This window comes from Trachemys scripta, chromosome 1 (genome assembly GCF_013100865.1).
Source record: "Trachemys scripta elegans isolate TJP31775 chromosome 1, CAS_Tse_1.0, whole genome shotgun sequence".
Classification (NCBI taxonomy): domain Eukaryota; kingdom Metazoa; phylum Chordata; order Testudines; family Emydidae; genus Trachemys; species Trachemys scripta.
In genome coordinates, this window is record NC_048298.1 from 324,760,252 (window position 1) to 324,773,108 (window position 12,857).

Here is a 12,857-nt window from a genome sequence, read left to right on the forward strand (position 1 = left end):
GGCACAAGGTTATGCTAGCACAGATCACTTTATAGCAGGGGTCGGCAACCTACGGCACGCGAGCCGATTTTGAGTGGCACGCTGCCTGCCCGGTGAGAGGAGGAGGAGGGGCCGGAAAACGCCACGTTGGGGGAAGAAGTGGGGGAGGAGGGAAGCTTGGCTGCCGCAGGACCAAGCTTCTGCCTCCTTCCCCAGCAGGGGAGAGCGGGGGGGGGGGGGGGAGGGCTGTGTGTCTCGGTCCCCCACCTCCCGCTCTCCCCTGCGGGGGCAGAAGCTTAATCCTGCGGCAGCCAAGCTTCCCCCCTCCCCCGTTTCTTCCCACAGCATGGTGCATTCCGGCCCCTCCTCCTCCTCCCTCTCCCTGCCAGCGATGGCCCTTGCGAGGGGGAGGGGGAGCGGAGCAGAGCAGAGCCGAGCGGCAGCGTGCTCGCTGCTCCGTAGAGCAGGCAGAGACAGGTAGGGACGGAGGGTGGGAAGGGGGTGGAACAGGGCATATCCCTCCCAGCCCCCTGCCTTGGGCCGCTCAGGGCAGGGGGCTGGGAGCACCTCCACGAGCCGAGCACCCCAGCCCTCTACCCTGCACCGCCCACCCCTCTGCCCTGAACCTCCACACACGCACCCCAGCCCTCTGCCCTGACCTCAAGTCGCCCCCAACACCCAGCCTTCTGCCTTGCACCTCCACACACACCCCAGCCCTCTGCCCAGAACCCACCCCCCACACTCAGCCTTCTGCCCTGTACCTCCACACACCCCCAGCCCTCTGCCTGGACCTCGAGTCGTCCTCAACACCCAGCCTTCTGCCCTGCCCCCCCCCCCCACACCCCCAGCCCTGACCTCAAATAGCCCCCAACACCCAGCCTTCTGCCCTGCACCCCCCCACACACCAACCCTGTGCCCTGACCTCGAGTTGCCCCCAACACCCAGCCCTCTGCCCTGCACCTCCACACACACCCCAGCCCTCAACCCCCCCACACACTCAGCCTTCTGCCCTGCACCTCCACACACCCCCAGCCCTCTGCCCTGACCTAGAGTCCCCCTCCAACACCCAGCCTTCTGCCCTGCACCCCACACACACACACCCCAGCTCTCTGCCCTGACCTCGAGTCACCCCCAACACCCAGCCTTCTGCCCTGCACCTCCACACACACCTCAGCCCTGAACAGAGCCGAGCGGCAGCGTGCTCGCTGCTCCGTAGAGCAGGCAGAGACAGGTAGGGACGGAGGGTGGGAAGGGGGTGGAACAGGGCATATCCCTCCCAGCCCCCTGCCTTGAGCCGCTCAGGGCAGGGGGCTGGGAGCACCTCCACGAGCCGAGCACCCCAGCCCTCTACCCTGCACCGCCCACCCCTCTGCCCTGAACCTCCACACACGCACCCCAGCCCTCTGCCCTGACCTCAAGTCGCCCCCAACACCCAGCCTTCTGCCCTGCACCTCCACACACACCCCAGCCCTCTGCCCTGACCTTGAGTCGCCCCCAACACCCAGCCTTCTGCCCTGCACCTCCACACACACCCCAGCCCTCTGCCCTGACCTCCCCCCCCCCAACACCCAGCCCCTTGCCAGCCGGCGTCCCGGCCACAGGTCCTGCTCAGCCCGCTGCAGGCCTAGGTGAACAGAACCCCAGGCTGGAAGCGGGCTGAGCAGGCTGGTGGCGTAAGATCAGCATTTTAATTTAATTTTAAATGAAGCTTCTTAAACATTTTGAAAACCTTGTTTACTTTACATACAATAATAGTTTAGTTATATAATATAGACTTAGAGCGACATCTTCTAAAAAACATTAACAGTATTACTGGCAGGCGAAACTTTAAATTAAAGTGAATAAATGAAGACTCAGCACACCACTTCTGAAAGGTTGCCTACCCCTGCTTTATAGAATGGGGAACTTTTGATGGGGCAGCTTGAACACACTACATTTCATTACAATATCTAAAACAATAAATGGAATTCAAAAATGTCAATTTTGTAAGCTTGACTGGCAGTTTGTAACAGGAGTTTGTTTCACATGCTTGATTTACTGAAGCAAGCTGTGCGTTCGTATATAAAACTATAACCAGCATAAAAACAACGAGGAGTCCGGTGGCACCTTAAAGACTAACGGATTTATTTGGGTATAAACTTTTATGGGTAAAAAACACCATTTTAGCTATGAAAGCTTATGCCTAAATAAATCTGTTAGTCTTTAAGGTGCCACCGGACTCCTTGTTGTTTTTGTGGATACAGACTAACAAGGCTACCCCTCTGACACTTACAACCAGCATGGTAAATTAGGCAGGTGAAAACAACACTTTAGTCCTATAACACTAGCTGTTCATTAATTATATATTCCCAGAATGATAGCCATTGCCAGGTCAAGGAATTAATTGGAAGCTACGTTGCTTCTGATGCTGTGCCATCTTTATGTGTATTTTTTAAAGTGCCATCATTAAGTTGGATTTCCTGCTTAAACTCAAACAAAATTAAATGCTTAACTGGCTACAAAATTTATTCAAAACCAAATGTTTCATGTATTTACAAAATTATCAAATGTGACAATCTCTATAACATTTATAAATTAAAATAATTATTTATTAAAATCCACCCATTTACAGAACTTAAATATTCTAAATACTTTAAAGCAAAATTAATCATTGATTTAAAAAAAAAAAAACACCACCACCTATATAGATTTAGGTTCCAATCCTCCAAACACTTCAGCATCTGCATCAAAAACATTTTAGGGTAGAAATTCACTTATAGTTTTGAATAGGAAAATCCTGACCTTCTCAATCCCTGGTTATATTTACCTAATTTTCAAAAGTGAATACAAGCTACCTGTAGTTTAAGATGCTATATAGCTCAAGCCTGATTTTGAAAGATTAGATTAATATGTGACAGTCATTTTCCTTTGGTACTACCAAAACTTACAAATGAGAGACACAAAGTGGGTGAGCTTTTATTGGACCATTTCTGTTGGTGCAAACGCTTTCAAGCATCACCAAACTCTTCCTCAGGTATGGAGAAGATATGGTGAAATAGATTGTTAAGCATAGGGAAGTCACATATTTTAAATGGTTTCCTGCAATGAAGTGGGCCATTAAAAGCTCTTCTGTGGTAGGACAATGGAGGGCTAGTAGGCAGCAGGGTGTGTAACAAGTTGTAATGGGCCATAAAATCTGTCTCTGTTAAGTCCATGATTTTTAGCATCCAGCAGACTGATGAGTTTAAATTCCCAGGCTCATTTTTTGAAGGTGTTGTGCAGGTTTCCTTTAAGGATGAGGACTGTGAGTGATATAGAGTGATTACTTTGTGAAAAGTGTTCAATCACGGTGGATAGCGTGTCTGATCATTTTTATGTGCGAGTTCATTGGAGAGCCTAGTGATTGATTGGTTTCACACATAATTTGTTGTTGGGGGCCTTTGATGCACTGAATGTGGTACACCACACGTAGTGATGAGCATATGTAGGACCCATAAATCCTGAAAGGTGTGTGTGTATGTGTGTGGGGGGTATTGGCCATCATACAGTGGAGATTGCCTGCAAGTTTTGCATTTGTTGTATGGCAGGGGCTGGTGTCACTTTGAGTTGGTGTGTCCTGGTCTGTGGGAAGCTTGGCAAGGTTGGGGTATTTGAAGGCCAGAAAAGGGGCAGGGGGTCATGAAAGATTTAGTTAAGGATGTAGTTCCCATTTACTATGGGTTGTAATTATCTGCTTATGCTACGTATGGGTTCTAGTGCAGGGTGGTAGGTGACAATTAGGGGTGTGCTGTCAATTCCCCCCACTCCCCTCCCGTCTTGAAGCACAATCTACTGTGGTACTGGGGTGGCCTGTTCCATGATACGATCTACTTCTCTGCTGGAGTGTCCTTATTTGGGTAAGGCAGTTTTAAGTGCGTCTCCTGGACTGTCTCTTCAGAGTATATTCTGCAGTATCTGAGAGCCTGGCAGTAGATAATAGATTTCCTGGTGTGTCTGGGACAGTTACTGAGCTGTGCAGGTAGGTGTGGTTATCTGTGGGCTTCTTGTATATCGTTGCCTGTAGGGTACGATTATTGAAGCTGGTTGTGGTGTCCAAGAAGTTGATGCTGGTGATGGAGTGTTTTAGAGATTGTTTGATGGATGGGTGCTAGTTGCTGAGGTTGTGGGGGAAAGCTGAGGGAGTATGAAGGTATAAGGATAATTCCTTTGGGGTCAGAGGCCTACAGCTGTCTGTCTGATTAGCCCTGCCCTCTGCACTGGAGAGAGAGTTGCAACTTAATGAGCTAATCTTTATAAAAGAAGCCAGCAAGAAATGAGGGGTGGGAGAGAAGAGAGTAATATTCTCCAGAAAGTTGACAGGGCTGGGGCAGTGCAGACTGCTAGTGGAGCTGCTACAAAGAGGAACTGCTCTAAAAACCAAACAGAGAGGCGGGAGATTGTGTGGAGTACTTTATTGCTGAGACTCCTAGGTAAGAGCCAGGAAGTTTTGGTTACTGGTGTGAGGGACTGAGGCTATGTCTACACAACAGACCTTACAGCGGCACAGCTGCGCTGCTGTAAGGTGTCCCATGTAGCCACTTAATGCTGACAGGAGAGAGCTCTCCTGTCGGCATAATTAAACTACCCCCAACAAGTAGTGGTAGCTATGTCAGTGGGGGGAGCATCTCCTTTCAACACAGTGCTGTCTACATCGGTGCTTTTGGTGGTGTGTTTTTTTGTTTTTTTTTCTCATACTCCTGACCAACAAAAGTGCTTGTGTAGACAGAGCCAGCCTTGGGGAATGGACAAGTCAGCATGCACAGACCTTGAGGGAAGAATCTGCAAGGTTTTGATTTTGTTAAGAAGGCTTAAATAAAACAACTAACCCTGCTGCAAACTGCTTCCTTGGATTCCTTGAGAGAGAGCTCAGACAGAATTAACCTAAGGAGTGAGCTGACTCAGCAAGAGCAAAGCCTGGTCCGGTAGAAGGAGGGCACTATAAGATAGGCCCTAATCCTTTTATTGAGAATTTAGGTTGTCTGTCCAGAGGATGAAAATATCATTGATGTAACTCAGGTATATCATTGGATTCAGGGTGCATTTTTCCAGAAATTCTTCAGCTGTTCCCATGGTTTGGAACAAATGTTTGTTGTTAAATGTAAAGTTATTATGGGTAAGGATGAAATGGATGAGTTTGACGATGTGTTTGAGGTGGATTTCTAAGCACTGTTTATTATTTTGTAGGTATTTGAGACAGGCAGTGATGTTGTCATGGTAAGGACTGTTGGTATATAAGGAGGTGACATCCACGGTGAGCAGTGATGGTGTTCTGAAGGAGGCTGTTAATGTTGTACAGTTTCTGGAGGAAGACGGTTGTGTCTTGGAGGAAACTAGCCACAAGGTGAGTGGCTTGAGGATGGTTCCTACAAGTACTGATATTCCTTCAATAAGCGTGCCATGACCAGGTATGATGACTCTGCCTGGGTTCCCCCTGTTTGTATATCTAAGGGCTTGTCTACACTGGCAAGTTTTTTCGATGAAACTAATGTCACCAAGGAAAAATAGACAAAAGCAAAGTCGCCAAAGTGTGTCTACATTTGCTCCCTCTGTTGAGGGATCATGTCCACATTTGGGGCATCTTTGTCGACAGCGAGTGTAATGGACTGTGGGTATGGATCCCACAGTGCCTGCCAACACCATCCGTCACTAGGTGTTGTGGGAATGCGGAAACGGCGCGCAGCACATCCTGGGATGTGCAAAATGTACCGTCATTCACCGCTTTGTGTCCCGCCCCTCCAAAGGTCTCGGACTTCCTTTTGCCAGTTTTTCCAACTGTCATTCTTTTGTAGTCCGCGCCAGCATCTGCAGTGAGAGAGGATGGATCCCACACTTCTCTCCTATGTGCTGTTAGCTGTCGTGAGGACATCAAGCATGGCAGCACAGTTATTCTCAGAGTTACTCGCAAAGTTAGCAGAGGATGAATCACAGGCATCCAAGTGTGATATGGATGGCAGCAACTTATCAGTGCTTTGTGCATTCACAGAGCAGCTGCATACGGTTGACCGTCGCTTTTGGGATAGGGAAACAAGCACTGATTGGTGGGATCGCATTGTCATGCAGGTGTGGGATGACGACCAGTAGGTACAGAACTTTAGGATGCATAAAGCGACCTTCATGGAGCTATATGCTGAGCTGTTCCCCGACCTGAGACGCAAGGACACCAGACTGAGAGCTGCCCTTCCGGTAGAGAGGCGTGTTGCAATCGCTGTGTGGAAGCTGGTGAATCCAGACTGCTACCGGTTAGTTGCAAATCAGTTTGGAGTAGGAAAGTCCACTGTTGGGGCTGTATTACTCCAAGTGTACAGGGCAATAAATCGCATCCTGCTGCGTAGGACCGTGACTCTGGGAAATGTGCATGAAATAGTGGATGGCTTTCCCTAACTGTGGCAGGGTGATTGATGGCACACACATTCCAATTTTAGCGCCAGACCACCTTGCCTCTGAATACATCAGGGGTTCAGGGACCCCTCAGGGGGTCACGAGCTGTCCCCCTCCACCTCAAACCCCGCTTTGCCTCCAGCATTTATAATGGTGTTAAATATATAAAAAAATACTTTTCATTTATAAGCAGGGGTCACACTCAGATGCTTGCTATGTGAAAGGGGTCACCAGTACAAAAGTTTGAGAGCCACTGGAATACATCAATAGGAAGGGATACTTCTCCATGGTGTTGCAGGCACTTGTGAATCACCGGGGACGTTTCACGGACATCAGTGCAGGCTGGTCTGGAAAGGTGCATGACACATGCATCTTCAGGAACAGTGCCCTGTACAGAAAGCTGCAGGCGGGGACTTTCTTTCCAGACCACAAGTTCACAGTGGGGGATGTGGAAATGCCCATAGTAATCCTGGGAGACCTGGCTTACCCCTTACAGCCCTGGCCCATGAAACCTTACACAGGGCACCTGGACAGCAGCAAGGAGTGTTTTCACAACAGGCTGAGCAGGTGCCACATGGTAGTCAAATCTGCCTTTGGTCGTTTGAAAGCTCGCTGGAGTTGTTTAAATGGCAGGCTAGACTTTACCGAGGATAATATTCCCTTGGTCATAGCCACGTGCTGCACTTTGCATAATCTGTGTGAATCTAAGGGTGAAATGTTTGCTCAGTTTTGGAGCATTGAGGCAGAGCACTTGGCTGCACAGTTTGAACAGCCAGATGCTAGGGCAGTCAGAGGAGCCCAGAGGGCTGCTATTAACATCAGAGAGGCTTTGAGGAACCACTTTGACAATGAGGGGCAGTAACACATGTCTGTGTTGGAGTTGCTTCCCTGTGGCGTCCATGTAGATTTCCTGATTTATTTTTTTCTTTCCTTCCTGTGTGTGGGAGCATATGATGATTTGAAGTGGTCCCTTCTGGAATATGTGAGATGCAGGAGATGGTTCCTCAGTTTTCCTGAAGTCCTTCTGCAGAGCTACTCAACATATTTAGAGTTTTATGCAGTGATCAGAGAGTTACTGATAGTGAGTCCTCAGGGAATGATGACTTGTTTCCTGCATTTGCTAAGGAAGTAGATGTCACTGTTAAGTTTGGCTTTCTTTTTCTTCATGTTGCAAAATTTCCATCTTAAATGGCAAAATTCTATGTCTTCCACTATTGTTTGCAGTGTCTCACAGAGCATCCTTGTCTCTCATATGCTGCCTATTAACCCTCCATTATCCTACCACTGAAGAGGTGTTAATTGCCCACTTCATTTCAAGTGGTCTCCTACAACATGAGTGTACCCTTTATGCTGATAAATCTGTCCCACCTTGTATTTAGCTTGGACACTCTAGTTACTTTCTCCAGACTTCAGGGGAAAACTCTGTGAAGCTTGAAAGCCTGTCTTTTCCAACAACAGAAGTTGATCCACTAAAAGATAATTACCTCACCACCTTGTTTCTCTCACCCTAGGACCAACATGGCTACACACCACTGCTTAACCGCTACCATTTCAGAAGTCATGATCTTTGTAGCAGTTGATGTGGGTTAAGCTCTGCACAGGCAGCATGTGATGGGATGCACTGGCTCTAGCCATGCAGTGGTGGGCTCCAGCTCCGGACTTTGGCAATGCAGTAGCAGGCAGTAGCCCCGGGCGCTGACCCACAGTTCTAGACGTGCAGCAGCAGGTTCCAGTCCCTGGCTCCAGCCACACAGTGCCTGGCTCTGAGCCCCGACCCTGGCAGCAGACACCCACCTGTGGCTCTGGCTATGAGACAGCGAGGCTCATCACCCACCCCCATCGCCCCTAGCTCCCGTTGCCTCCCCTGGCCACATATCCTTCCCGCCCCCATCGCCCCTGGCCACGTATACTTCCCACCCCCATCACCCCTCAACCCTGATGCCTTCTTGGCCCTGCACCCCCCCCCCCCCCCCCCCCCCATGTCCCTGAGCCCGCACTGCCTCCCCCGGCCCCACATCCATCTCACCATTGCCTCTGGACCACGCTGCCTCCTCCAACCACTCCATCCAGGGCTGGGTCCTGTGACTTGCTGAGAAAAGTGATGTTAACAAACATACAAGTATCACTTTTCACAGCTCACTTACTAGCTATCTGGGAGGTTGTGAAAAGTGATACTAGTATGTTTGTTAATATCACTTTTCACAACCTCTCAGATAGCTAGTAAGTGAGCTGTGAAAAGTGACATTAATGAATATACAAATATCACTTTTCCCAGCATTATTTTTATTATTGAGTCTGCAAAAAAACCCAACATATGTAAATTACAAAGATGTGGATGTGTATCTGTGCATATTTAATTGTTTTTCCTAAAGTTAGTTAAGTATGTTAGGAAAAAGTGTCAGTGCAGCCATGAGCGAGAGTTGGTGGCCGCACTCAGAGGCCACCAAAAAATATGTGGTGAGAACCCCTGCACTAGGGGACACGTCTAGAACTGTGGGTCAGCACCCGGGGCTACTGCCTGCTACTGCATTGCCAAAGTCCGGAGCTGGAGCCCGCCACTGCATGGCTAGAGCCAGTGCTCGCTGCTGCGCGGCCAGGGGTCGGCACCCAGGGCCAGCTCCCGCCGCCACATGGCCGGAGTCCGGGACCAGAGTTGTGGGAGGGCGCCTGCTGCCATGCGGCTGGAGCAGGGGATCAGCACCAGGGGCTGGGGTCATGCGGCTGTAGCTGCAGGGGTCAGCACCTGCTGCCACGGGGCTGAAGCCGGGGTCGGCGCCCAAAGCCCCACAGTGGTAGCCTGCTGCCGCATGGCCAGGGCTGGGGTTTGGTGGCTGGGGCCAGCACCCACCACTGCATGGCTGGAACTGGGGGCCAGAGATCGAAACCCCGCAGACGGAGCCGGGGGTTGGAACCCAAAGCCCCGTGGTTGGAGCCCGCTGCCATGCGGCTGGGGCTAGGGATCGCTGCCTGGGGCCAGCACCTGCCACGGCGTGGCTGAAGCCCAGGACAGGCATCGGGGGGCCAGTGCCTGCTGCCACACAGCCGGAAACAGGGGCTGGAGGCTGAAGCCCCACAGCTGGAAGCCAGGACCATGTGGCCAGAGCCGGGGGGAAGGGGTTGGGTGTCAGTACCTGATGCCCCGTGGTTGGAGCCCAGGACCACATGGCCAGGTTCCCCAAGTCCCACCGCTGGAGTCTGCCGCCCAAACTCCCTTCCCCCAAGGTGGGTCAAATACTCACCTTGCTCCTGCAGCGCTGTGCCCCGCCTGTCTCCAGAGGTGGTGCAGGGTGGCGCATCCAGTAGCAACAGGGAGGGAGGGACTAATGCTCCCCCCCCCCCAATTACTACCCAGGAGGCTGTTGTGGCCGCATGAAAAGCCCATGGTGGCCGCATTTGAGAAACACTGCCCTAGTAGGTGTTCTGCAGTCCTGCCTTACTATTCCATTGGTGTCGCTGGGAGACCCTGCTGATCCAGGCAGCGCTGTAGGGGTTTTGAGGTGAAATCCCAGCAGGGGTTTACAGAGTCCAAGGCAATGAGTCTAGCTGAACCTAGTCAAGCTTGGACCCTTAAAAAGGTTTCCGCTCCCTTCCATGGTCCACCATAAGAAGTGTAACATGCAGAATGGAAGACACTAGTCTAACAAATTTTTCCTCAGATTTTGGTTCAGTCTAACAGCACGAGCTGAAAAGGGAACGAGGATTATCTTGTTACAGGGCAAAGGCTCATTTGCTGACCACTTTAAGATTAGAAGCTTAAGCTTTGGCTTTGTTTGGGGGGGGGGAGGGATAGCTCAGTGGTTTGAGCATTGGCCTACTAAACCCAGGGTTGTGAGTTCAATCCTTGAGGGGGCCACTTAGGGATATGGGGCAAAATCAGAACTTGGTCCTACTAGTGAAGGCAGGGGGCTGGACTCGATGACCTTTCAAGGTCCCTTCCAGTTCTAGGAGATAGGATATCTCCATTTTTTTTTTTTAAATAATTAATTGGTGTTGAGCAACCAGGTGTTTGGCAATATGTTCCAATATATGGGTTCTATCATGGCTTTGCCCCAGCATCCCTCCTGGTTCCCCTGCTGTTCTGGGGAGGGAGTATGATGCACCGAGCTTACACCCGACAGAGCTTATGTTCCCTGAGGAGGCAGTGTAGCTGTGCCACTCAGTGTGCTGGAAGGAATGGAACCTGCACTTTCTCCATTCCCCATCCAACTGTGGGGGAGGGATATAGTAGTTCAGTGCACCCCTCATCTCCTCTCATGTCGTCACCTGAGATTTGTTAAACAGCGCAGGGGACTCCTTCTATTTCCCTGAAGTCATCTTTACATTTCAATGTGATTCAATAGCTTTGTAAATCGATGAATGATTTTCAAATACAAGAACAAAAAAGGGCTTAGTTGGTAAAACAAATGAAGACCCGAGCATCACTTACTGGTCTGCTTCTGGAAGTCGAAGAAACATATCTAGCAGAGCCTCCGTTCTTTTCATATATCGAAGCCTTGCATTTTCCGGTGGTGAATTTAGTTCAAGCTCGCTCCCTGACATTTTAAGGGTCTGGATCATAAAGTGAGAAACAAGGCAAGTTTTGGTTAAATGACATTGCCACAAAATAATCAGATAACTTTTGCATGACAAGCAGGCAAATGATACAAGCTAATGCTTTAACATCTCAAGAATGTAAAAGCCCCCAAGAGACCGAAAGGGCATGATCTAGCTAAAAATGTCTGGGGAATTTCTGGGTATGCAAGCCCTGTTAAGTTGCCCTGTTCAGCAAGAAAATCCACCTGCCAGAGGATTCTGAGAGAACATAAATCCTCAGTTAACAGGTGAGTAAAAGATCATGATCTCCTCCTCTGCTCTACAACTCTTGATTTTTATTTTATAACAAGTGATCATACTTGATGAGGCATTCTGATCAGTGTTGATGCACCTGTGTTATTTTTAAATTAAGGAAAGGGTGAGCAGTGGGGAGAGTTTCCTAAAGTTGAAGGCCATATATGGCCCAATTCTTCCTCCCTGGTTCCTGAGGCTAGACATAGATGTATTTATTTTTAAAGCGTCTACTTTACTTTAAGAATTGATGGGTAAAGCCCTGATCCTGCAGACAAACACACTAAACATTACTAGCAAGAGTGATGCCATAGAAATCAGTGGGACTACTCACAGTAGTGAAGTTAAGCCTGTGTGTAAGTGACTAAAGAACAGCACCTAAGACTAAGGGCTGCTTTAAAATGCTTTTTTTTGACTGGCCTTGGGAACAGACTTGCACCCAGGAAGAATACAACATAACAGAGGCAAGGTGGGCGAGGTAATCTCTCCCCCCCATCCATCTATCTCTCCTTTCCACCTAAAACAACAAAAGAAACAGCCTATGGACTTTAGGAGCAGATCCTGGCCTGAGAGTTTGGCCAGTAATGTACTGAATACATGTGGTAAGGGACCTCATGTTGAATCAAGTCTAGTTTGTTAAATTTAGAAAGAGTTTTCATCTTTATTTTTCTTGTAACTATTTCTAACTTTAATGCCTCGTGACTTGTACTCACTTAAAATCTCTTTGTAGTTAAGTAAACTTGTTTTATTCTTTAATTAAAAGTAATCCAGTACTGTTAATTGAATGGACCTAAAATATCAGGACTGCCCAGGAGAAGGCTGAAGAGTGCAAAACGCACAGTTTTGGGGGAAAATCTGGGACTGGGAGTGTGCTGGGGTCACCCTGCAGGCAGTAACCAAAGATGCTGGAAGCCAGCGTGTGGCTGATGTTTGCTGACAGGCTGCTGTCAGAGCTGCCAGGCCAGGATTGTAGCTATACATGGACACACAGGGTGTGACCTGCATGCTGTTTGTGAGAAGCCCAGTTTGGGAGCTACAGCAGCAAAACACTGTGAGGCACCCCAGATTCTAGGGTAAGTGGTGACACAGCCTTTCAGTGGTCTGGACTGCACCCCATTGCGAGAGAGATAAGCTTTCAGGCTTACACAGAGCTCTTCTTCAGGTCTAGGAAGAAGAGCTCAGTGTAAGCTCAAACGCTTATCTCACCGACAGAAGTTGGTCCAATAAAAGATATTACCTCACCCACCTTGTCTCTCTCATATCCTGGCACCAACACAGCTACAACAACACTGCATACAGTAAAACAACAAGGAGTCCGGTGGCACCTTAAAGACTAACAGATTTATTTGGGCATAAGCTTTTGTGGGTAAAAAAACCTCACCACTTCTGCCCAAAGAAATCTGTTAGTCTTTAAGGTGCCGCTAGACTCCTTGTTGTTTTTGTGGATACAGACTAACACGGCTTGTCATAACTATAAAGAGAAGGGTAACAGCTGTCCTGTGTACAGTACTATAAAATCCCTCCTGGCCAGAGACTCCAAAATTGTTTTCCCTGTAAAGGGTTAAGAAGCTCAGGTAACCTGGCTGGCATCTGACCTAAAGGAACAATAAGGGGACAAGATACTATCAAATCTTGGGGGGGGGGGGGGTAAGGGCTTT

The 12,857-nt window shown here is 49.1% G+C and overlaps 1 protein-coding gene across 4 annotated transcripts in view; it reads right to left on the reverse strand.

The window, feature by feature from the left end:
• The window catches only part of LOC117871255 (transmembrane protein 126A-like), a 32,259-nt gene that overhangs the window by 3,724 nt on the left and 15,678 nt on the right, over positions 1 to 12,857 (reverse strand). For 2 of the 4 annotated variants that reach the window (XM_034759064.1, XM_034759063.1), the window contains exon 2: positions 10,802 to 10,923. In XM_034759064.1, coding sequence (XP_034614955.1) covers positions 10,802 to 10,914 — 113 coding nt within the window. In that variant the 5' untranslated portion in view covers positions 10,915 to 10,923. Of the gene's footprint in view, positions 1 to 8,401; positions 8,465 to 10,801; positions 10,933 to 12,857 lie in introns of those variants that run through there. The other 2 variants (XM_034759061.1, XM_034759062.1) reach the window with 2 other exon arrangements.